The sequence below is a fragment of the Bubalus kerabau genome, chromosome 20 (genome assembly GCF_029407905.1).
Source record: "Bubalus kerabau isolate K-KA32 ecotype Philippines breed swamp buffalo chromosome 20, PCC_UOA_SB_1v2, whole genome shotgun sequence".
Taxonomy (NCBI): Eukaryota; Metazoa; Chordata; class Mammalia; order Artiodactyla; family Bovidae; genus Bubalus; species Bubalus kerabau.
Window position 1 is genome coordinate 56,039,489 of NC_073643.1, and position 25,220 is coordinate 56,064,708.

The 25,220-nt window shown below is 51.5% G+C and overlaps 1 protein-coding gene and 1 long non-coding RNA gene across 9 annotated transcripts in view; one reads left to right on the top strand and one right to left on the bottom strand.

The window, feature by feature from the left end:
• LOC129635347 (uncharacterized) overlaps positions 1-22,952 on the top strand; it is a 29,464-nt gene extending 6,512 nt beyond the window's left edge. For 5 of the 8 annotated variants that reach the window (XR_008706239.1, XR_008706237.1, XR_008706236.1 and 2 more), the window contains exons 4-8: positions 633-800; positions 2,774-2,926; positions 4,611-4,794; positions 5,212-5,386; positions 6,705-14,612. This is a non-coding gene — a long non-coding RNA (uncharacterized LOC129635347). Of the gene's footprint in view, positions 1-273; positions 385-632; positions 801-2,773; positions 2,927-4,610; positions 4,795-5,211; positions 5,387-6,704; positions 14,613-15,913; positions 16,095-16,402; positions 16,522-22,817 lie in introns of those variants that run through there. The other 3 variants (XR_008706238.1, XR_008706243.1, XR_008706242.1) reach the window with 3 other exon arrangements.
• On the bottom strand, positions 14,611-18,622 carry GHRL (ghrelin and obestatin prepropeptide). Its single transcript, XM_055558268.1, has 4 exons — positions 18,515-18,622; positions 18,199-18,312; positions 15,247-15,355; positions 14,611-14,763 (listed from the first exon to the last, which is right to left on the bottom strand). The coding sequence occupies exons 1-4, from the start codon at positions 18,620-18,622 to the stop codon at positions 14,744-14,746; spliced, it is 351 nt and encodes a 116-aa protein (XP_055414243.1). The 3' UTR covers positions 14,611-14,743.
• Positions 22,953-25,220: the final 2,268 nt, after the last annotated feature.

Genomic DNA, 25,220 nt, shown 5'->3' on the forward strand with positions numbered 1-25,220 from the left:
CCAGAGCATCCGTGAAGGGTCACGTGAGGGGTACTCAGAGTTACTGACTGGATGTTTGCTGAGTTGGAGGAAAGGGAAGAGTTAAAGGCGTTTCCATAGCTTTTGTCTTGAGAACTAGAGGAATGAAGCTGGCATTTCCTGAAATGTGTGTTGTGCTTAGTACATCAGTCACGGCTGACTCTTTCTGACCCCTTGGCCTGTAGCCCTCCGGGCTCCTCTGTCCATGGGATTTTCCAGGCAAGAGTACTGCAGTGGGTTGCCATCTCCTTCCAGGGGATCTTCCCGACCCAGGGATTGACCCTGCGTCTCCTGCATTGGCAGGCGGGATCTTTATTGCTGTACCACCTGGGAAGCCTTCCTGAAATAGGAAGACCCCATGAAAGGCAAGTTCAAGTCATCTCTTTTAATATAGAGCTCTGTGTGTGTGTGTGTCTTCCCTTTGTAATTTATTGCTTACCTGTTGAAACAGTAGATTGTATGATGTATATGGTTTTCCACAATGTGGATTTTGCTGATTATTTCCCTGTGGTGCCGTTTAACATGTTCCCCTTTCCTCTGTTTTCTAGAAGTTGCCAGGTGGGGACTGTACGCTTGATGAAGTTCATGTCTGGTTTGTGTCCGTTTCACCGTAGTGCTGTGTGCGGCACTCCGCTCTCAGGCTTCTCAGTTTCACGTGTGGCTGTGTTAGCAGCCGTGGATGTCCTCCCTGCTGTGTTCAGTCACTCAGTCGTGTCCGACTCTTCACGACCCTGTGGACTGTAGCCCTCGGTCTGTGGCATTCTCCAGGCAAGGATACTGGAGTGAGTTGCCATTTCCTTCTCCAGGATAATCCTCCTTATATCGTACTAACTTGCTACAAGTTATGAAATGATAACACTCTAATTTATCATTTAGCCTTCACCGATGAGCTGCAATATTTCCATAAAGGGAGTAGTTAACTATATTACAGTTCAACTAGGTAATATGACTAAATGCTGGATGTGTTTTAACCCTCTTTTTCTGATAGTCAAAATAATGTGTTAGTTACCTAGCATCTTCCAAAATTAAACATTTTTTTTTTCTTCCAATGAACTTATAGAATTAAATATCCTTGATGTATTTTAATCCATTGCGGGAAATTCTGATCGATGTTAATGAAAATCATCCTTCTTTGGCCCTGGGGTTTTGAATGACCCTCTGTCTCCAGTAGTTTTTTTGTTTCTGTTATGACAATATGTTCCAGGCTCCTCTTACCCAGTTGCAGTCCTGGAATCAGTCATTTCTCTTGGAGCCTAGTTTTCTCTTAATGGAAAATTGTATTGAGTGATGACAGTCTGGTGCCAGAGTTTGATCCTTGTTTGGGGACTTTTTCGTGGACAGAGCTAGGACATGTATATGCACTTTTTAAAAGATAACCTCATTAAGTTATCTTAGTGACATACTGACGCTTCTGATTCAAATGCAGAACTACATAGGATTTTTTTTTTTTGGCTGGGTCATGGCTTGTTCGTTCCCTGACCAGGGATCAAACCTGTGCCCCCCACAGTGGATGTGATCTCAGGTGGCCTCGGCCTGCAACAGCTTGGAGTGGGGCTTGGGTTCCTAGCCAGAGATTGAAAGCGCCAGATCCTAGCCACTAGACCAGTGGTCAGTGACGAAGGACCTGGCCCTTCAGCTTTGCAGAAAAGGATTCCTACAAAGACAGAAAGTGGTGACGCAAGTAATGTATTAAGAGGAAAAAAGTACAATTCGTGTGGATAGGCACACGAGCTGACTCGGGGAGTCCCTGGGTCGCACTCTGGTGGCAGTTTGAATTACGTTTATGTGGTATTTCTTCTGGGTTTCCTTTGGCCAGTCATTTGATTTGCCTGGTTCACAGTCCATATTTGGTGCATCTCAGGATCCTCCCAGATGTGTGCATGCATCTCTTAGCCAAGATGGCTCTTACCACAAAGGCCTATGGGTAGAACGTCCCTTGACATGACTCCCCTTTTGGCTTCCAAGGAGCCTTGTCTGCACATGTGTGGTCAGGGAGGTCTCCTGACTTCGGGAAAGAGAAATATGTGGTCTGGGCAGGGCCCAGCCTTCTCCCTTAATTGTCCTGCTAGTCTTGTCTTGGAGTTTTCGTCAATAGAGAATAAATTGCTTTACCCTGGGCGGCCCACCTGCCTCCTGCCTCAGAAGTGAAGAGTCTTAACCACTGGACTGCCAGGGATGTCCCTATAGGATTTTACTTTAACCTCATCATCTAATTTTCACACAATGAAACTTTCAGGGTCCACAACACCAAGACAATTACATGTTTGCATCATCCCACGTGTGTGGGGCATTTCACTAACAGAGTATGCAGAGTCTAACGTTACCTGAAAGTTCTAGGTGAAGAGAGCAGTTGTTGACAAGGAGAGGATGCATATTCTGACCCTAGCAAACAGCATGTACAAAGATGCAAAGGCTTGAGAGCACATAGTTCACTTAGGAAGGAGTGAAGGGGTCTGGTGTCAGGAAGGCAGTTGAACACAGTGGGCCTCACCTTCAGTGCTGTGGACATTAGAGCATCATCCAGGTCTTCAGTTTGTTTTTTAATAAAAAATATGACTTTTCTACTTCGTCTATTTAAGGAGAACTTTGGTGTGAGAAAAAGGTAGGGGTTACTCTAAGGAGTACTGTCCTTAGCTCTGTTCTATATCAGTTCAGGGAAAACATCAGTGAAAATGTGGCTCCCTTATTTTCTGCCATTTGAAGATGGATTTGCATACTAACCACCCATCCTTGTGGCCTATTTATCTCCCCACAGAGAACAAAGTATGGACCATAGTGTCTCACGATTTCCAGATTCAGATGATGGTGGTGGGTGCCAACCCAGAAAAATACTCAGCTCATTTCTAGCACTTCCAAGTGAGCAGTATGCTGCCTGTTTGCAAGATGGCCAGGCCGCTGAGCATCCCAGGTAGGCTGAGAACCAAGTGTTACCTTTATTGTGTCAGTTGGTGGTTGGAATGAGCCAAAGAGTCCAGTTCAGGTCAGTTCAGTTGCTCAGTCACGTCTGACTCTTTGCGACCCTATGGACTGCAGCACGCCAGGCTTCCCTGTCCATTACTAACTCCCGGAGCTTACTCAAACTCATGTCCATCCAGTCGGTGATGCCATCAGCCATCTCATCCTCTGTCGTCCCCTTCTCCTGCCCCCAATCCCTCCCAGCATCAGAGTCTTTTCTAATGAGTCAACTCTTTGCGTGACGTGGCCAAAGTATTGGAGTTTCAGCTTCAACATCAGTCCTTCCAATGAACACCCAGGGCTGATCTCCTTCAGAAAGGACTGGTTGGATCTCCTTGCAGTCCAAGGGACTCTCAAGAGTCTTCTCCAACACCACAGTTCAAAAGCATCAATTCTTCTGCACTCAACTTTCTTTATGGTCCAACTCTCACATCATACATGACCACTGGAAAAACCATAGCCTTGACTAGATGGACCTTTGTTGACAAAGTAATGTCTCTGCTTTTCAATATGCTATCTAGGTTAGTCATAGCTTTCCTTCCAAGGAGTATGCGTCTTTTAATTTCATGGCTGCAGTCACCATCTGCAGTGATTTTGGAGCCCCACAAAATAGCGTCAGCCACTGTTTCCACTGTTTCCCCATCTATTTGCCATGAAGTGATGGGACCGGGTGCCATGATCTTTCACTCTCCTCTTTCACTTTCATCAAGAGGCTCTTTAGTTCCTCTTCACTTTCTGCCATAAAGGTGGTGTCATCTGTATATCTGAGGTTATTGATACTTCTCCCGGCAATCTTGATTCCAGCTTGTGCTTCTTCCAGCCTGGTGTTCACATGATGTGCTCTGCATAGGAGTTAAATAAGCAGGGTGACAATGTACAGCATGGTGCTTAGGGGTCTTTAAAGTCACCGACCCCTGCATTGTGTGTCTGTTTTAGGCGTGGGCTGGGCTTGGGGAGGAGGGGCCCCAGAGGCGCTGTGAGAGACGGTCAGGTGGTCCCTGTCCCGAGGACGTGGGGCTAAGGTGGACACCAGGTGCCCTGGGAGCCAGAGGAGGGGCCCTTAGCTGTGTCTGGCTACAGTGAGGTCAGGAGTGATGCCCAATTGGTGCTTTCAAGAGGGGTGAGAATGGGTTAACTGAGGAAACAGGGAGTCTGGATCCCAGGCCGGGTCCTGACAGGTGGCCGAAGCGGGTGGGGCTATCCGGCCACTAGACGCCTGCCTCCAGGGTCCCCGGGCCGGGAGAGTGTCACCTCTGAGCGGAGCCTCCATCAGAGACACGGGGCGTGGGCACTCAGCCTTGTAGGCTGATGTGTGTTGTACTAAGAGTGCAGACAGGGGTCAGTTCAGAGAAGAAAATTCACCTGTAGGCCAGCCCCCTGTGTTCAACTTTATTTCCTTCTTGTTCACTTGACCACGTGGACGTAGTCTTTCCCTGCTGTTGTGATTCCGAGGGACTCGGGTTGTCCACTCTGCCCCTGACTGCGTGGACTATGAGTCCTTCCCTGGGATGCGGTCTTTCTGTGTCTGAAAATTTTCCCACCGGCAGTCCCATAAGCGAGGTGACGGGTCTGGAGGAGGTCGGGGCTCTGCAGAGTGGGTTAGGAGGGAGCCCCGACCTGGAGGTGTCCTTCCGCAGTTACTGCTTCACCGGCAGCTACCGGGTCGTCGAGCCCCTGCTGGAGCTCTTTCCCAACATGTCCGTGGGCTTCACGGCCGTCCTGACCTGCTCCTCTGTCCGGGAGAGCTGGCAGGCTGAGAGAGAGATCCCGCTGGAGAGAATCGTCATGGAAAGCAACGCCCCCCATTTCCTGCCATGATAGGTAGGGCCGTCTTCAGGCTGAGCTGAGGCTCTGAGGGGAGAGGGTGGGAGGCGGGCGGTCACCACGCGGGGCTGGCAGGACCCGGGCCACAGTACCTTTCCAGGTGCCCCGCCCCCACACCTTGGATGTGTAGATGCCGCCTCTGTGTTGCTTTTCAGAATCAGAGTCTGGGGGACCGAGAAACTGAAGCATAGCTACTCTGTTCCAGGCGGTGCAGAGCCCCACCCTATAGAGGGTCGTCCAGGGAAGCGTGGGACCTGCTCACTGGTGCTCCCATGACTGGACTCTCTGCACCTGCAGACAGGGGCGTCTGCACAGTGTCAGAGAGGCCCTGCTGGGGGAGGGCCGGGGAGGGGTTGGACGTGATGGTCATGCCCGGAAGGTGGAGCCGTGTCCTGAAGGCTTGGTGTCTAACAGGTTCCCAGGAGCGTCTGCCAGTGCGCCCACCCCGGCCTAGCCTTGGCCACAGTTCGAGAGAGCATCAGGGTCAAGGTCCTGTCGCTCAGCCACACCCTGGCCTCCCTCCGCGAGAACGCCTGCCGCCTCTATAGCCTCTAAGCCCAGACGTGCCATCAGGAGTCTCCCAGAAAAGGTGACGAAGGTCACACTGCTAGGTTTTAAAATCCAAGACAGAGTGGCTGGGTCTCGACGTTTGAGACGGAGAGTGTATAAACGGGGTGAGCCGCAAGCCCGGGGTGTCTTGAGTGACCTCGAGGCTGACCCTTGTCCCCGTCTCTTCCCCGACCGGTGGCCTGACGAGAGGAAGGCCGTGTGAGCTCGGCTTGCGTGTCCCCCTCAAGGGTGTGTGAGAGCCCCCCGGACGGGGTGCTTCCTGAGACCTCGGTGGGCGCTCCCCTTCAGGCTGGCGGAGGTGGGGGTGGGCGAGGGGTAAGTGCGGGGCTCCAGGGCCCCGGAAGAAGAGGGGAGGATGTGAGGATGTGGCGAGCTCGCCCGCCAGCGGTGTCTCTGCAGCTGGTGGCGTGAGTGGTCTGTGGATAAAGTCACAGCCCTTCTCAGCTAAGCGCGTGGGGGCGCGTAGCGGGGTTCCTGGTTTCTCCACTCTAAACACACCTCTCCAGTGGAACTCTCCTCCGGGGAACGTTTGTCGGAGACCACTCAGGCGGCAAAGGAGCCCCTCATTTCCCTGGATGACCCTTCAGTCCGATCCTCAGTGTTTCCATGTCAGCTCCCAGTCAGCACTGGCAGAAGGACCTCAGCCACTGGCCTCACTGGTGCCACTGCCGTCGATTCAGTGGGGCCAATGGGCGCTCATTGTCCAGGGCGCATCCTGGCCGAGGGAGCTCCCGACAGATTGGGGGACCCGAGGAAAGCCTGCTTGAGCAAGAGGACCTCAGGGAAGGTGCTCCCGCTCACAGATCCCCCAGGACTGCAGCCTACCCGGGAAAACCAACCGGGCCTGCGTGCCAGGATGAAGAGTGCGGCTCCAGTGGAGGTCTCTGCGCCCCTGCAGGCTTCCCGCAGAGGAAAGCTCACGAGACCACACACATGTGTCTCCAGGTTTAGGCTCCTCGTTCCTGTTACACAGTGCACATGACCTGTGGGTGTGAAAGCTGGTTGGCATTGGTTCTGATCTAGTTTTTGTGTGGCTGACTGGATTGTTTTTGCTGTGCTGCCGGGATGCCTCTGTGTCTCTGCCCCCTTGCCCCCTTTGACCACCACTTTCTGAAGATAAAGTGATGGACCTCCCATGGCCTCCACGTTTGTGTATCTTTCCGAGTGTTACCAGTCGTTTAGTCATTGGCTAGCTCAAGAATCCAAAGGTCTGGAGGCATCCTTGAATATGTATGTGCCTTAGCACAGGAAACAAGCATTCCTGGTCCCTTCTTCAAAGTTCTGCCGCTGGACTTACCTAGTGGTCCAGTGGCTAAGACTCCATGTTCCTGTTGCAGGAGGCCCGGGTTCGATCCTTGGTCGGGGATCTAAGGTCCCACATGCTGCAGAGCAGCCAAGCCCGCGTGCCACAACTCCTGAGCCTGTGTGCTGGAACTACTGAAGCCCGCATGCTTTGGAGCGTGCCCGCCACGACTGAGGAGAGTCTGCAGTGCAGCGAAAGATCCTGCTTGATGTGATGAAGATACCATGCGTTGCAGCAAGACCCAGAGCAGCCAAATAAATAAATTTTGTTTTAAAAAGAAAGTTCTGCTGCCTTTGAGCATTAACTCTCAATTTACTGCCTGGGAACACCCAGATATACTTGTGCTTCTTGGCCGTGAAAAATAGATACTTTCTTTGTTCCAGAACGGTGCAATAGGAGGAAAAAAAATTGAGTGCCCAAGGGTGTCGTCAATGACTCAGTTGTTCTGTGGGCTTTGGACTGTGAGCTCTGATGCTTCTGGGCAAACTGACTGCAAGCCATGAAACAGAATTTCCTCCCATCTGCCAGTGCTGCCCTAAGGTATCCTTGGACACAAGTGCTCAAGCCAGAAGTGAACGCGCCAGAGGGAGGCTCTGTTCCAGGAACAGTGAACACATTTGAAATCTGTGGTGGCCTCCTCTCGGACGCACAGTCCTTGGTTTCTGTATTTCCAGGACGTTCTTCACTCAGTCGCAGCCAGACACACAGCAGCTGCATCCACCTCACGAAGCAACGGCCTCTTCGTCTTGGGAAATCTGCTCTTGGCCTTTCTGAGGTTTCACATCCTTCTCTCTGTGTTAAGTTTGGGACCAACAGTAATCACGCTCTACTGCAAGCTCTTAGTAATGCAAGCATTTTGGGTTTTGTTTTGTTTTCAGTTAATTTATTTTTTTTATTGACAGATAATTGCTTTACAGAATTTTGTTGTTTTGTGTCAAACCTCAACATGAATCAGCCATAAGTATACATATATCCCTTTCCTTTTGAACCTCCCATCTCCCTCCCCATCCCACCCCTCTAGGTTGATACAGAGCTCCTGTTTGAGTTTCTGGAGCCATACAGCAAATTCCCGTTGGCAATCTATTTCACATACGGTGATGTAAGTTTCCATGTTACTCTCTCCATGCATCTCACCCTCTCCTCCCCTCTCCCCATGCCCATAAGTCTATTCTCTATGTCTGTTTCTCCATTGCTGCCCTGCAAATAAATTCTTCAGTACCATTTTTCTAGATTTTGAATATAGGCGTTAGAATACAATATTTATCTTTTTCTTTCTGATTTACTTCACTCTGTATAATAGGTTCTAGGTTCATCCACCTCATTAGAATGTGTTCCCTTTTATGGTTGAGTAATATTGTATTTGTGTATATGTATCACAACTAATATATCCATTCATTTGTCGGTGGACATCTAGGTTGCTTCCATGGTCTAGCTGTTGTAAATAGTCCTGCAGTGAGCAGTGGGATACACGTGTCTTTTTCACTTTTGGTGTCCTCAGGGTATATGCCTAGGAGTGGGATCGCTGGGTCATATGGTGGTTTTATTCCTAGTTTTTTAAGGAGTATCTATACCGTCTTCCATAGTGGCTGTACCAATTTACATTCCCACCAACAGTGCAAGAGGGTTCCCTTTTCTCCACACCCTCTCCAGCATTTATTGTTTGTAGACTTCTTGATGATGGCCATTTGGACCAGTGTGAGGTGATATCTCATTGTAGTTTTGATTTGCGTTTCTCATAATGAGCAATGTTGAGCATCTTTTCATGTGTTTGTTAGCCATCTGTGTGTCTTCTTTGGAGAAATGTCTGTTTAGGTCTTTTCCCCACTTTTTGATTGGGTTGTTTGTTTTTCTGGTATTGAGTTGTATGAGCTGCTTGTATATTTCAGAAAGTAATCCTTGGTCAGTTGTTTCATTTGCTATTATTTTCTCCAGACAACATTCTGAGGGTTGTCTTTTCAGCTTGCTTAGTGTTTCCTTTGCTGAGCAAAAGCTTTTAAGTTTAGTCAGGTCCCACTTGATTACTTTTGTTTTTATTTCCATTTCTCTAGGAGGATCTTGCTTTGATTTATGTCATCGAGTGTTCTGCCTATGTTTTCCTCTAAGAGTTTTATAGTTTCTGGTCTTACATTTAGGTGTTTAGTCCATTTTGAGTTTATCTTTGTGTATGGCATTAGGAAGTGTCCAGATTTCATTCATTTACATGTAGCTGTCCAGTTTTCCCAGCACCATTTATTGAAGAGGCTGTCTTTGCCCCATTGTATATTCTTGCCTCCTTTGTCAAAAATAAGATACCCATAGGTGCATGGGTTTATTTCTGGGCTTTCTGTCTTGTTCCATTGGTCTATATTTCTGTTTTTGTGCCAGTACCATACTGTCTTGATGACTGTAGCTTTGTAGTATAATCTGAAGTCAGGAAGGTTGATTCCTCCAGCTCCATTCTTCTTTCTCAAGACTGCTTTGGCTATTCGGGGTCTTCTGTGTTTCCATATGAGTTGTGAAATTTTCTGTTCTAATTCTGTGAAAAATGCCTTTGGTAATTTGATAGGGATCGCATTGGATCTGTAGATTGCATTTGGTAGTATAGTCATTTTCACAATATTGATTCTTCCTGCCCAGGAACATGGAATGTCTCTCCATCTGTTTATGTCATCTTTGATTTCTTTCATTAGTGTTTTATAATTTTCTGTGTACAGTTCTTTCATCTCCTTATGTAAGTTTATTCCTAGATATTTAATTCTTTTTTTGTTGCGATGGTGAACGGGATTGACTCCTTAATTTCTCTTTCTGATTTTTCATTGTTAGTATATAGAAATGCAAGTGATTTCTGTGTATTGATTTTGTATCCTGCAACTTTGCTATATTCACTGATTAGCTCTAGTGATTTTCTGATACTATCTTTAGGGTTTTCTATGTACAGTTTCATGTCATCTGCAAACAGTGAGAGCTTTACTTCTTTTCTGCTCTGGATTCCTTTTATTTCTTTTTCTTCTCTGATTGCTGTAGCTAGGACTTCCAGAACTTATGTTGAATAATAGTGGTGAAAGTGGACGCCCTTGTCTTGTTCCTGATCTTAGGGAGAATGCTTTCAGTTTTTCACCGTTGAGAATAATGTTTGCTGTAGGCTTATCATATATGGCCTTTACTATGTTGAGGTAGGTTCCTTCTATGCCCATTTTTTGAAGACTTTTAATCATAAATGGGTGCTGAATTTTGTCAAAGGCTTTTTCTACATCTATGGAGATTATCATATGGTTTTTATGTTTCAATTTGTTAATATGGTTTATCACATTGATTGATTTGTGTATATTGAAGAATCCTTGCTTCCCTGGAATAAACCCAACTTGATCATGGTGTATGAGCTTTTTTGTGTGTTGCTGAATCCTGTTTGCTAAAATTTTGTTGACGATTTTTGCATCTATGTTCATCAGTGATATTGGCTTGTAGTTTTCTTTTTGTGTGTTGTCTTTGTCTGGTTTTGGTATCAGGATGATGGTGGCCTCATAGAATGAGCTTGGAAGTGTTCCTTCCTCTGCAGTTTTTTGAAAGAGTTTTAGAAGGATAGTCATTAGTTCATCTCTAAATGTTTGATAGAATTCTCCTGTGAAGCCATCTGGTCCTGGGCTTTTGCTTTTTGGGAGATTTTTGATCATAGCTTCAATTTCAGTGCTTGTAATTGGGTTGTTCATAATTTCTATTTCTCCTTGGTTCAGTCTTGGAAGATTGAACTTTTTAAAGAACCTGTTCATTTCCTCCAGGTTATCCATTTTATTGCCATATAGTTGTTCATAATAGTCTCTTATAATCCTTTGTATTTCTGCACTGTCTGTCGTAACCTCTCCTTTTTCATTTCTAATTTTGCTGATTTGATTCTTCTCTCTCTTTTTTTTTTTTTGTGATGAGTCTGGCTAAAGGTTTGTCAATTTTGTTTATCTCCTCAAAGAACCAGCTTTTAGTTTTATTAATCTTTATCATTGTTTCTTTCATTTCTTTTTCAATTATTTCTGCTCTGAACTTTATGATTTCTTTCCTTTTACCAATTTTGGGGTTATTTTTGTTATTCTTTTCCCAGTTGTTTTAGGTATAAAGTTAGGTTGTCTGCTCGATGTTTTTCTTGTTTCTTGAGGTAGGATTGTATTGCTATAAACTTCCCTCTTTTTTGCTGCATTTCATAGGTTTTGAGTTGTCGTGTTTTCATTGTCATTTGCTTCTAGAAATTTTTTTATTTCCCTTTTGATTTCTTCAGTAACCTGTTGGTTATTTAGAAATGTGTTGTTTAATCTCCATGTGTTTGTGTTTTTTGCAGTTTTTTTTTTGTAATTGATATCTAGTCTCATAGCATTGTGGTCAGAGAAGATGCTTGATACGATTTCAGTTTTATTAAATTTACTGATGTTTGATTTGTGACCCAAGATGTGGTCTGTCCTGGAGAATGTTCCATGTGTACTTAAGAAGAAGGTGTATTCTTCTGCATTTGGATGGAATGTCCTGAAGATACCAAGCGTTTTCATTTTTGCATCAGTGATTTCTGTAAGATCTGGGCCAGTGTCCACTGAAGTGTGCGATGCTTGAGTGAAGTTTTCAAGACGGCAGGAGAGCCGTCGGTCTGTGGCCAGGCAGTCCCTTTGCTTGCTCTCCACGCTGCGTGGACGTGGATTCAGGCTAGAGGGAGGTAACTGAGCGTGGGTCTCTCCTGTTGTGCCTGTTCACCATCGTAAGAGAATTTCTTACGCCCCGTCAGCATGTAAGAGGTTAAGCTTATGTGCTATTATGCTAATGTACCTGGCGTTATTAGTTATAAAACACAAAAGTTTGGGTTTTTTTAAAGTCTTTTTTTAAAAGGAGGTTGTTTTCTCCTATGTGGCAAATACCTTGCTCAGCCTGGGGATAAGTTCACCAGCTTCAGAGAACCGGAGTTGGTGTCGAGGAGGGACGTGTGCAGGAGCAGGTCTGAGCAGGCTGATGTGGGACCAGGTTAGAAATGCTGTGTATTCTCAAGTGTGTTCCCTGTGATCAGTTTTTCTGCCAGTTATTGACTTGAAATTGCCCTCAGCCCACCCCAAGCTGACCCCATGTATTGTGAAGGAAAAGGAGAAATAGAAACAAAAGGAAGCCCTGGGACCTCAGGCAGCAGGGTCAGGCGGTGACGTTGGTATGAGTCTGCAGCTGAGTGTGCCGGAGTGTGGCCTGAGCCCGTAGCTCTGGGTGAGTCAGAAACTTGTTTGCTCTGTGACCTTGGGAAGTCTCTTAATGCCTCTAGACTTCAGTTTTCTCCCTCATAAGTGGTTTTTTTTGTGTGTGAAAATAACTGAAAGTACACTAAATTCATGTAAGCAGTAAGTGAAAGTGTTAGTCATTCAGTAGTGTCTGGCTCTTTGCGAGTGAGTCGTGTCTGACTCTTTGTGACCCGAGACTGTAGCCCGCCAGGCTCCTTTATCTATGGGATTCTCCAGGCAAGAATACCAGAGTGGGCAGCCATTCCCTTCTCCAGGGGATCTTCTCCGACCCAGGGGTCGAACCTGGGTCTCCTGCATTGCAGGCAGATTCTTTACCGTCTGAGCGCCAGGGCTGCCCAGGAAGGATGCAGCAAACGTGGCCGTTAAGACAGTTAGTCCCAGCGGGAGATGCTTGGATCATTCTTGACGGTGGCCAGTGAAGGTGGTGTTGCACGTGGGGACAGCCTGCACAGGTCAGCGTCGTGGGTGGATCCGGCAGCTGGTGTTCACGTTCAAGTCTGAAGCCCGTAGCTTTCCGGCCCACCATGCTGCCTGGGCCGGTGAGAGCGCCCAGGGCAGAGTGGGTGCTTATCATCTGTGTGTGGGGTGAATGACCTGGGCGAGTGGGAGAGAAGGCTGGTGTGGCCCTTGAGGAAGGAGTAAGGCCTTGTCTCTGAGGAGGGGGCAGCCAGTGACCAGCGTTCCCTGGGGTCTGACACCTGTCCTCCCCTGAGCCCCGTCTGGCTGCTTGTCCGTCGAGCGGGTTTCTTGGGCCCTTTGAACATGTTCAGGCCTTGGGTCCTCCTCTGGGTATTGAGAAGAGGGCGGTGGGCTAGGGTGGCACCCCTGCTCAACTTTAGAGCTGGGATGTGACTCAGCTCTAGGCCCGCATGTTGGTCTCTGCATCAGAGTGAGGGGCTGGAGGCTCCAGCTTCCTCCCTGCCTCCCCCAACGCAAGTCGTTCACCTGCTTTCCAGTACCTTAGATTCCTCCTGTGGGGACAAAGCTTTTCAAACTGTGATCACCACTTGGAAGCAGATGCTTTCAGAAGCAAGGGCTCGTTGAGCTAAGTTACTGGGTGGTCAGATCATCAGTGGGGAGTACTCCAAGAGATGGAGAAGTATGTGTGTTATCCGCCTGATGGACAGGCCTGGTGTTGACATCAGAGCTGAGGCTTAGAGGGCTGGGGGGCGGGGTGGGAGGTGAATGAGAGAGGAGGCAGGACAGCTGTTTCCCGTGCGCTCAGTTTTGTTGAGGTCCGCTGGCCAGGCCTGCATTTTCTTGTCACAGGAGAGTCGACACTTGCTCCAAGCCAGGTGGGGGACGGGGCTGTGCTCGTGAATAGGACCCTGTGGCCTCTAAACCACTTTATATGTACCTGGGAGTCTTGTTAGAAAGCAGATCCTTACCTGTCCGAGGGCGGGGGCAGGGCCCCAGACTGTTTCTAAGAAGCTTTCTGACCATAGTGATGTTCCCCAGACCACAAGTGGCTCTTCGCTGAGGGATGGTGGTATGGGTTCTGGGTGCCCACCAAGTGTGATCAGTGGTTAGTGCTTTGTCTTGAGTGCCTGGGGGGTTCCCTGGTGGTGCTAGTGGGAAAGAACTCACCTGCCAATTCAGAAGATGTAAGAGAGGCGGGTTCAATCCCTGGATCGGGAAGATCCCGTGGAGTCAGGCATGGCAACCTACTCTAGTATTCTTGCCTGGAGTAAGTACAGTCCATAGGGTTGCAGTGAGTCAAACAGGACTGAAGTGACTTAGCATGCACGCATGCTTGATTGCCGGGTGGGCAGAACTTCACAGGAGAAGGTACTTGGCTCCTAGAGGGAGTTCTCTGTGACCGTTTCTCCTGAGTGTGGCTGTTGCCCTGGCTTCACAGAGGGGTGTCCTGCATGTTGGTGACGGGTGTGTGCATGTCAGGTGGGTGGCTGGGTGGCGCGCCTCCCCTGTGATTGCCCACCCATCGCCACCAGCTCTTGAGTCAGCTCACATGTTCGCACCAAAGTGCAAGTGAGTGCTAAGTGACATCCCTTCCATGAAGACTGGGTCTTCGCTGGAATTAAGTTGTGTGCCTAACGATCAAGGCTCATTCAGCCCTGAGCTGGGGTGACAAGTGTGTTTGGACATCCACCTCGTGTCCCAGATCAACAAAGGGACCAAGGCAGTGGTCAGTCTCAGCCACAGGAGGTGGCATCCGCTGTGCACTGGGTGAGGAGGAGGGAGGGGTTAGGTCAGCCAGGTCCAGCAGTGGCCGTCTCCATTGTTAGTGCCCCACTTAGGTCCAGCCTCAAAGTCAGGCTTCCCCTTTCCCAGCATCCTGTCCGCGTGAATGTCAGTTCAGGGACCCTGGCTCCGATGGCGTCACCAGAAGTTTCCCTGTTCACACAGCCCTTGCTGGTTGTTAATAAGAAGCCCCCATTGCAGCTTTGCCCCTGGGAAGCTCTGCTATTTAAAGGAGCTTTGTCGTCTTTTCCTCCATCTTGCCCCTCCTTTCCCCTTCCTGTTTCGGTGTCTCCTCCACCTCCGCTCCTACAATCCCCCAGCAGCCGTATCTGCTTGTAGGAGTGGATCTGGTTTGGTTTTCTAAGCATTCACACCTCCTTGCTTTATGCTCTTCCTCGTCCTTCTCCTCTCTATTGACCACAGACCAGGAATTGCGGGGCCACGTTGTTTTTCATTGAAATGTGAAATTTCCGTCTTTGGTGAAATAAACATTTTGAACCTTTGCATCCATCTGAGCATTTATTCACCTCCTAAGCTAGTACCCCTCAGAGGTGCACGTGGTCTCGGAAGTGTCCCGGAAGCCAGGTGAGAGCTTCTGAGGGTGGGAGAACAGACAGGTGGTTGGTCCCAGGGCTGCTCACTCATCAGCCAGGGTTTCTGAAATGCAAGAGGTCAAGTCAAAGAGCTGTGTCCAGGACTTCCCTGGCAGTCCACTGGTTAAGACTCCATGCTTCCACTACAGGGGCACGGGTTTGATCCCTGGTTGGGGAACTTAAGATCCCCATGCCTTACAGTGTAGCCAAAAAAAGAAAAACCACCAAAAAAACCTCTACTGCGTCCGCTCTCCTCCTGTTGCCCTCCGGTTTGGCTTCCCTTCCACAGGGGGCGGAGGGGATGTGCTGTGATGGCGAGAGGAGCGGCCCAGAGTTGGACCGTGCCACTTCGGCCCGTCCCCTAAAAGCTGGGGCCCTGGACCCAATCCCCCACGGGTACTGAGTGATAACTCTTTGGGAAAGAGGAATTAGAAGCTCTTTTGAGAGGCAGGGTGGGGAATGAAACCTCTGTTTTGTTACTCATGGGCAGGCTCACACGGGGACTCAGGCAAAGCTTGGAATTGAGCTGATCTGGGCAAGGACTTACCTTCAGCTTCTTCCCAAAGGATGTCCTGAAGAAACTTCCCCAGCGTCTGGCCGTGCTGGAGGGACTGAGCCCCTGACAGCTTGATCCCAATGTTAAAGGGGGCGTTGAACTAGGAGGAGGACCACCCAGGACTTGTCAGAGGTCACCTGCACCCTCCCACCCCTGCCCCTGGCACCCCCACCCCAGAAGAGGCCCTGTGCTCTCAGGAGGGGAAGAAGGAAAGGCCTGGGGTCCGACAGGTCCCCTGAGGGGTGGCTTAGCCAGTTTGCCGTCCGTTCCGGGCCTGATCTTGCCACTCCATGATCCTTAGGAGGCTCTCCTTGTACCCTCTTTACCTGGCTCTGAAGAGGTTACTGATAAAAGCTGTGGGGTCCCCTATATCAGGCATCCCCCACCTTTCAGCTTCGGAAGACGTCAGACAGAATGGCCAGTGATGGAGATACAGCTGGGAGCATGATGTGGGATCAGGGCTCTCCCCAGTGGACACAGCACCGGCCCAGGGGACGGTCTCTGCACCCGCCTCCCTCCCTTCCCAGGAGCTCTTCCTCTCGACTGCACTGGCCCTTCCTTGTTCCGTGTTGGACCAGATAGGATGTTGACCTCTTCCTCGATCGATGCTCTGAGCCAAGGCTGTACTTTCTGTGCCTCTGTCTCTTCCCTTCTACAGGGGGATCACCCCACGTCTCCTAGTTTCTCGGCAGCCTATGAGACGACTTGAAGCTCAAAGATTTGGGCGACCAGGAAGGAACTCTGTTTGCAGCCGCATCGTTGTTTCTCTCTGGAGGAGTGGAGACCGTGCTCGCCTCCGGTCATCCAGTTCCTGGCTGTGTTGGTGACAGAGCTCCTGGGTGAGTCCATGAAGGGATCTCGGGGCTGAAAGGGAGCTCTTGGTCTCCTGCCCCCAGCACGGGTGCAGCTCTCGCCCTGCTCAGGCCCGGGCCGAGCGCCTTTCCCTCTGCCTCCCGTTTCACAGGTGAGCAGGGATGCTCCGAGGTGTTGTTAAAACAATGCATAAAATGTGGGTTCCCCTTTTAAAATTTGCCTCCCCCTCTTGCCTCCACCGTGAAGATGGAGCTGTGGAGATGACGTAATTGATTTGGGGGGAACTGAGGCCCCTCCGTTCTCTCCCTTCAGTAAATACTCGTTTCCTCTCCAGCCCCGTGGCCGATGCGAGTGGTCAGGTGACCCTAGCAGACTTTGGGGCTCCGTGGACACTGAGCTGGGGACCTGCTGGGCTGGTCTGCACCCTGGAGCCGGGCGAGGGGCAGCTGACAGGTGAGGCAGCTGTCAGACGGGAGAGCGCGGCTTCGAGGGGCTGGAAACGGCCCCCTAGGCCCCAGTGTCTAACTGGTCTGTGGGTGACGGGTGGGGTGGGACAGGACTTGGTCTATAAAGCATTCTGCTCTGAGATTCTATTTTAGGAAAAGGTTTGGAGAGAGTGGAGGGGCCTGCGATGCCTGAAGTGGGACCCCGGGACTGGAGGCTTTGGGGCGCGCAGCCCACACATGCGGCCTGTGTCTCAGGCTTCCCCCACATCTGGTGGGGCCCCCACCTCTGGACATCACGCACTCCTGGTTCCGGCTGAGGCAGGGCCTGCTGTTGCCTCTGTGGAAACTGGACAGTCCCAGCCAAGACTTCTGCCCCATCTGAGCAGTCCCAGGGCTTCCCTTGGCCTGCTGGGCCTGGCAGTCTCATCAGGAAAGTTCCCTGGTTTTAATCTAAGAATCTGCAGGCCGTCATCAAGTAGGAACGTGACAGGTGGGGTCTCACACGTGGTGGAGGCGGTGCCTGGGGAGAGTCAGGGGCTGGGGATTTGACCTCTGACCGGAGCAGAGGTGGGCAGAGGAGACTTCCCGGGCACTTGCTCTCTCTGCCAGACCGGTGGTGGAGACCGAGGGCTTGGGGACCCGAGCCCCCCAGGCCGTGGGTCCCACCTTGGCGCCTGCAGGCGGTGACCCCTTGGGCCAGCGGGTTCCCCTGGTGAACCTCTGTTCCTCAACTCTAAATGAGGCCACAGAGACCAGCCGTACTGACCCCACCAGTGGCTGTAGAGATTCAATGCCAAGCAGGGTAGAAGGGCTTCCCAGGTGGTGCTAGTGGTAAAGAACCCACCTGGCAATGCAGGTGATGTAAGAGACATGGGTTCAATCCCTGGGTCGGGAAGATCCCCTGGAGGAGGTCATGGCAACCCACTCCAGTATTCTTGCCTGGAGAATCCCATGGGCAGGGGAGCCTGGTGGGCTACAGTCCATGGGGTCGCAAGGAGTCGGACACAACTGAAGCGACTGAGTACGCTCACGTGCAGGAGGGCGGAGCCGTGGAAAGTGAGGCCGAGAGGGTGCGGCAGCTCGGTGGTGACGGGGCACCTCGGGAGACACTGGTTGCCCTGCACGGAGATGCCCATCTCCACCTAAACCCTTGTCAGTCCTTTCCCAGGACCACGGCCAGGACCCCCGGCAGGAAGGTCACATGGCGGGGGGCCCATAAAACGCATTCATGCCCTGTCTCTCCTGGTCCTCCCGTTCTCTCCCAATGGCGCCCTTGTCCCGTGCAGGATTCCTGAGCCCAAGCAAGCCTGCAGGGTTCCATCCTGGCCTGCAGGTGGGGTTCCCCATCCAGGGTACCACCCTGCCAAGATAGGGTAAGGTCAGGTCTGAGAGGGCCCTGAGCCCATCGGAAGGTTTTCTGCGGGGAGACGCCTGCAGCCTGTGAGCAGCTCCTCCCTCCTGAGTGTCTGTGAATGCTCGCTGGCACGCCCCCTCGCCTCTGCTGGGGTCATCCCGGTGCAGCAGATTTCCTTAGACATTTGCCTGTTGATGGCAGAGACCTAGCGGGGCCAGGGGTGTGGAGCCCGCTGTTGTCCTGCTGTTTGATGTCCCTTGAGTAGCTGCTAAGTGGGTGTCTGTGGGTAGCCGCCCTCCCCACCCCACCTCCTACTGCAGAGGAACCCACCCGGATTTCCAGCTCGTCCTCTGCACCTTCCATCTGACTTCCCACCTCCGGGTCAAACTGGCCTTCCAGGGCCCGGGGCTTCAGTCTGCCTGATGGCTTCTTAGGTTCCTTTCTCTGCAGGAAAGAGGAGGTGCTCCCCTTAGGCCCTGAATCCCCCCTCTCCTCCGAGAAGCAGGGTGAGGTGTGGACCCACGGTCAGACCCAGAGCCCTCCTTCGGCCTCGGGGAGAAAGCTGAAGCTCAGACAGGGCGAGCCACTGCCCAGCTCACACGGCTCGGGGCATTCAGGACGCGGGGCTCCTGGGGTGGCGTCTCACCTGCAGTTTCTGATGTTCAGGGCTCAGAAAGCTGGAGCCCGCCATGGCCAAGTCCATGCAGAGCACACTGAGCAGCAGCAGGCTGCAGATGGTCCACGGGGCGGGCATGGCTTCCCTGGCTGGAGGCAGACGGACCTGGAGGAGAGAGGGTCTCTGGGATGGGCAGAGAGATGGCAGCTGGTGGACCCGGGGTGACTGCTGTCTGGAGCAGCTCTCCCCCAGGAGCGCCATCTGCCCACCTCCCCAGGTAGGAGCATGAGGGCTCCTTCCCAAGACTATTCTCTCAGGGGCGGATGCTTGGCAGTGGGACTGTCCACATCCTTCGTCCCCAGCCCTGAGAACCTTGTGCCAAGTTTCTGGAGGAGGGCTGAGGAAGGCGAACTGGCCAGGTTCCAGGAGACACGGGGGCACCGGGGCCACTCCCAAGTCCAGCTGGGAGCAGCCGGGCAGCGCAGGGCCCTGTGACCTCCCCGTGTTCAGAAGGGCCTGCGGGTGTTGCCGTGAGTTAGACCCGTAAACAGACCCCCTGCATGCAAGCGTCCCCAGAGTGCCTACCTGGGGTTCCGGGCAGAGGTGGTGCCTGGCGGCCGTCTGGTTCTTATATAGGGCAGTCTGTGTTTGTCTGAAACCAGCAGCTGTCTCTCAGGGCAGCTTGGCATCCGGGGGCTGAGTGCCATTCCTTGGGAACTAAAAATGCTCGCATCACCCACCAGGGAGACGTCACCAGCAGAGGTCAAATGCCCTGAGAGATGGCTGAGTTGGCTGGGGCGGCCCCATGGGGCCACCTGCCCCTCCTGTGCCCAGGAGTGCCCGCCTCGGCTTGGGTGGGAGGAAGGAGAGTGTGCCCTGGGGCCAGCCTGGCGTTGCTGCTCGGCAGCTGTGACCTGCTGGCCTTTCTGCTCCCCTCCTCCTCCTGGGATAGAACCAGGTCGGTTGCTGTTGTTCAGTTGCCAAGTCGTGTCCGACTCTGCGACCCCACAGACTGCAGACCTCCAGGCGTCCCCATCCCTCATCCTCTCCCCGAGTTTGCCCAAGTTCATGTCCACGGAATCGGTGATGAACCAGGCATCGTCGCTTGATCTTGGGGGCTTGTGCTGCCTCGGGCCTCATGAGGGACGCTGCTCTGGCTCGCACGGCCTCGAGCACGTGAGAGCCTGCCTCCTGGCATTCTCAGGCCGCCCGGAGGGAAGCCCCGTTTTTCAGATGAGGAAGCTGGAGGAGCGGGGCAGGGACCGTCTCCGGCAGGGGCTGAAGGCCCGTCCTTGCCTCTGGGAGGAAGGGGTGATGGCTCCGCTCTGCATGGTCTTCCTTAACACGTGGGCTTGTCTCTCCTCCCCTGGCCAGGCCCTGAGAGGCAGCAGAGTGGCCCCAGCTGCCAAGGGTGACCACATGCACGCTGGCCTCAGCGAGGTCACCAAGCGCCCCCTGCATAGGGCCGCTTCTCAGAGCGCCTCTGAGGATGGACCGAGGTGATGGACGTGACACCCTTTGTAAGCTGTCAAGTGTCACATGGTAGCTGTTCTTCGTGCCTTGGCCAGCCTCGGCCACATCACATGTTCCTCAATGACGAGCTGCTCAACCACACAGGGGATTCCTAACCTGCCCGGAGCCCTTCGTCCCACCGGATGCCCAGGCGGTGACTCCTGAGGGCTCCGTGTGTTGTCTGCGTAGACGTTCTAGTGTCAATCAGAGGAGGAACTTGCTTTCTGGCCGCGCTCAAGCTGGCAGGGTGGGAAGGCCGCCCCCATCGGGGCTGCAGCAGTGGGGCCAGGCTGTGAAGGGAGGCCCGCTGCAGGCAGAGGGCCGGAGCGGAGGTGAGCGGCAGGCGCGGGTGTGGACTGTGTGGAGCCGCCTGGTGAGGAGGTGGGGTGCTTGGAGGATGGCGGCGGGGTGGGGGAGGAGTGGGTTGTGAGGAAAGGCCTGGAAGGAGGGGTGGGGTGAGGACGAGCACCCTTGGGAAGCTCCTGGCACCAGGCATCTGGGCTTTGATCTGGAGGAGGGAAGACATTGAAGGCTCATGGGCAGTGGAGTGACCGGTTGACCTTGAAGACTTGGGAGGCTGCACCTCTTGTTTCATGGGGAGAACTGACTGTTTAAAGGGGCCACCCTTTCCCCAAAGCCACGCTGCCCTCGGTGGCCGTGTGGGCTCCCGATCAGGAAGGGGCTGGGGCCGCCAACAGACATTTGGCCGTCAGATGCTGGCCTAACGTAGATGGACCTCAGGGAGATGGACCTTGTGCAGACTCTAGGGACGGGGGACCTGGGAGGGGCTGGACTGAGCCCCACAGTGCAGTGTGGGGACCAAGTACCTTCTGCTGGAAAACTTCTTTCTACCAGGAGGCCCCATCAGTCCCAGGAGAGCGTAAGCGTGTCTCCTGGAGACCTTCCCCTTGTGAGCCCCCTGAGCGTAGGGCTCCTGACCTTGGGAGCCCAGAAGGGCTGAAGGTGGAGTGAGGTGGGGAGATGTTCGAGACGGCCAGCAGCTTTTCCAGAGCCTCTCCTCGCCAACCCCAGCAAAAAAAACAAACAAAACCCGAAGCGTCTATGGTGACCAGGCCCCTGCTGCGACACGAGGCCTCCCTCCACCGTGGAGATGGGAGCTGCGGGTGTTGATCTTAGATAACAGCCCCCGCGAGCAAACAGAACACCCTTGCTCCCTGGTCCCCTCGCCCTCTGATCCTGGGAACAGGAAAGTGCAGAAAGGAGGCCTGCGGGTGCAGAGTCCAGGCAGCTGGGGAAGGAAGGGAGGGCGGAGGGGCCGGGGAGGCGGCGCCCAGGAAGTACCCCACCGCCCACCCCCAGCTGGGAAGGGGGCGCGGACTGAGAGTGGGACACACGCAGACCCGGCCCCAGAGTTCTCCGGAGGACTGTGTCTCCAGGGAAGGACTGGCCTTCCCCAGCTCATGATTCCCGTCGGAGTGCAGATGACGCTGAGGCCAGCCTGCACCTGTCTGCCCTGCAGAGCGGTCCCTGCTCGCTGGGTGGTGCTTCCCTTCCCACCGCACGGCCTCGAGGGCCCAGCCTTGTGAACGGACAGGGACGTGGCGTCACCCAAGTACCTGCCCTGTGTAAATGGCACCTGAGAAGACAGTGTGTACACGGTCCACTGTCTTTTGTTTGTACCAATGATTAGTTGGCTTAACAGGCACTTTTTTCATCAGTGTAGCCCAACCTTGGTGTGACCGAGGCAGAGTTTGGGGTTCTAGAAACAGGTTTATTTTGTGAGATAGGGCTCTTTGGTCCAGCTTCTTCTTTCTCTCCTTCTGGCTTCTGAAATAGAAGTATCATGCCAGCCATGTGATGGAAAATTCCTTAGAAGTCACATTAAAGAATGCAGAAAGAAAGAGGTAAAATCAATTTTAAAAATACACTTTAATGTATCCCAAACACTGTCAATTTGACATGCAATCAATATGAGAATGATTTACATGGTTGGCACTGGTTTTCTTTTTACTAAATCCTCAGAGTCTGGTGGGTATTATATTTCTGCAGCATTTTTCAGTTCAGACTTGCTGCATTTCCGGTGCTTAGTAGGGACCCATGGCTCGGTCAACATGGGTGTCACTTTTTTTTTCCATTTTTTATTTATTTCTTTAAAGTCCATAGTAAAGTCACAGCTGTAAAATAAATGCATAGAAAAAAAAAAACAGAAGATACATCTGGATGACAAAAAATAAACGAAGATTGAAAATCTATGGGATTCCCGAATAGCTCGGTTGGTAAAAAATCTGCTTGCAATGCAGGAGACCCCAGTTTGATTCCTGGGTCAGGAAGATCCGCTGAAGAAGGGATAGGCTACCCTCTCCAGCATTCTTGGGCTTCCCTGTGGCTCAGCTGGTAAAGAATCCACCTTCAATGCGGGATACCCGGGTTCAATCCCTGGGTTGAGAACATCCCCTGCAGAAGGGAAAGGCTGCCCGGTCCAGTATTCTGGCCTGGAGAATTCCATGGACTACACAGTCCATGGGGTTGCACAGAGTCGGACACGACTGAGTGGCTTTCACTTTTCATGAAAATCTACAGTATACTTTGCCAAGGGCAGCAGAATGCAACATCATAGGAAAAACTCAATATTCAAATATATCCTTAACAAAAACTTCCCTCATGAATAGTAAAATCATCTAAGAAAATGGTATGTTTACATAAGTGGACACTTTTTAAAAAAGTGGGGTATGGGGTGCTCGATAAAAGTATGTGGGCACCAGAAACTCAAGATTAATCTTCTAAAATGAAGGTTTATTTAAGAATAAAATGACCGTTTCTAACACGATAATCATATGAAACCTTTTTTTTTCCTTTATAGAAGTGAGATGGGCACTTAACAGGAAAAGCTCGGCAGCCATGAAGAAGAATGGAGACACCACGGGGTTGCTCTTGGCACTCGCATCGCCTCAGCCAGGCGCTCTCACGCTCCTTCCCCACTGCGGCGTCCCTGCTCTCCTGCCATCGCGGGGCTGGAGCCCCAGATGCTGGTCTTCTGTCTTTAGTCTTTCTGTCCAGCAGCTTCCGCCCTCAGCCTTCAAACATACCCAGGTCTCTCACCCTGGGAAGGTCTGTCGATGCCCCCTTGCCCTCACACTGCCGTGTCCAGGCAGAATTTCCTTTCCTGTATCCTGTTCCTCACCGGATACTGGCCCCTCCAAACGGTCTAGCTCAGCACCTGCCCCGCCACTGTGCTGAAACGGCTCTCGGAGCTGCAGGCGGCGCAGCCTTAGTCTAGGGGTCACTAAGAGCCGTGGGACCTCGGTGAGGCCCGTGGGGTCACCTGATCGCAATTGCTGGGTGCAGACTTGTGCTGCGCTGCAGTGGACTCACAGGGGAGGCTGTAAGAAAGCCGACTTCCTTATGCTTCATCTTCCAACTCTGATCGAGTAAGTCTGCCGTGGGGCCGAGATCTGTATTTTCACGAGGGTCTCAGGTACTTCCTTTCTAATTACAAAGTCATGTTTCCAGCGGAAAACTTGGCCAAAAGTTTTCCAACAGAAACCTGTGTAAGCTAAACTCTCTCTCCAGGTATATTTGAACTTATTTTTCTAGAAAATTTCAAACATACAAAGAAAGCAGAGAGAGTAATCCCATGATTCTCCAAGCACCTGTCATCAGTTTCAACATACATTAGCATCTTCTTTCACATACTTATCTCTCATATTGGTTTTCATTGGAGGGGAATGAAGAGCAAATCTCAGCAATCACGTGATCTCAGTCTTAAAAGCTTCAGTTTGTATCGTTCACAGATAAAACATGCTTTCTTGGTCTACCACAGCCCCCTTTTGTTGTCCTTGTTTAGTTGCTAAGTCATGTCCAGGCTTCCCATCCTTCACTGTCTCCTGGAGTTTGCTCAGATTCATGTCCATTGCATCACTGATGCCGTCTGACCATCTCATCCTCTGCTGCCCCTTCTCTTTTTGCTTTCGATCTCTACCAGCATTGGGGTCTGTTCCAGTGAGTCAGCTCTTTCCATCCGGTGGTGAAAGAATTATGACTTTGGCTTCAACAATTTTGTTTCATGGCAAATAGAGGGGAAAAGTGGAAGCAGTGAAAGATTTTATTTTCTTGGGCTCCAAAGATCACTTCTGATGGTGACTTCAGCCATGAAATGAAAAAGTGCTTGCTCCTTGGAAGGAAAGCTTTCACAGAGCTAGAGAGCAGGACAGCTGTTTGGGGTCCAGACATTAGCCCATTTTGGTGAGCGTTTTAGACGCACTTGATGCGCTTTAAGTGTTGTTGGGAAGAATGTTCTGTGAATGCCAGTCAGGTCCAGCTGACTGACAGTACCCATCACTTGGCTGTTTTCAGGGCTCTGCGTGTTCTACTGCTAAAGGACGAGTGTTGAGATCACCAGCCAGAACTGGAAAAGACTTCACTTCTGTGAATTTTTGTTTCACATATTTTGAAGTTTTTCCTCACCATAAACACGTCCAGATGTATATGAACCCAAATAAATGACTATGCTAAGGGGTTGTTCTTAATAAAGAGGATGACTCTAAGCTTAGAGAATGTAGGTAGGAAGCTGAACACCAGAGAATGCAGAGGCCATTTCACTTTGAAACTATTTCTGGTGGATGGTCACTTATCTTTGGGGTCCTTGAGGCTGGGATTAGATTTAAGAGAGTGGGCATGTGGGACTAAAATAAAAGACCGAAGCAGAAGTGGGAGGCCCTAGGGTACAAGGGGGGATCATTTCTGCCAAAACCTCTACAGCACGCTTGGATCCAGGATAGTCTAGGCTAGGGAACCAAGCCTGCTTTGGCCTGGGACACCAAGCCAGGGGACCCAGGCCGCGGGGAATATAATAGACACTTTAAAAAAAACTTCAGTACTCAAGTGTATACAGACAGACTGGATCTCCTCGTCGTGCACGCTGTGGATGGGCAGCACCACTGTTCAGGGGCACACGTCCGCACGGCTCTCCGTGTGTGGACTCTTCTCCCGTGGAGGCTCTTCGAGTGCTGGGTGGACTGCATGTGCCGCGTAGTGATGGAGGGTCGATACTTTATGGAGCAGTGTGAACTGCTCATACCTTTTGTTCCTACTGCACGCACATTTTGTTTCCAAGACTCTAAGACTGTTTCTGTTTTCTCAGAGGGTTCATTTCTCTCCAGTTTGAGACGACACCACTACACCATCCTTTGGCTGCAGCCCTTACGTAAGTTCCCGAGTCCAGAGATCTCTAGGTCCGTCCTTGTTGCCAGGCCTGCTTTTCTTC

Excerpts from the sequence above, each read along its gene's own strand:
- GHRL (XM_055558268.1), bottom strand. The coding sequence starts at position 18,622 with ATGCCCGCCCCGTGGACCATCTGCAGCCTGCTGCTGCTCAGTGTGCTC. Across the intron at positions 15,356-18,198 it reads AGGACGAGCTGGAAATCCGG|TTCAACGCCCCCTTTAACAT; the intron begins GTGGGTTCCTCT and ends TCCTCCTCCTAG. Across the intron at positions 14,764-15,246 it reads CCTTTGGGAAGAAGCTGAAG|AAACCCTGGCTGATGAGTGA; the intron begins GTAAGTCCTTGC and ends CTTGCATTTCAG.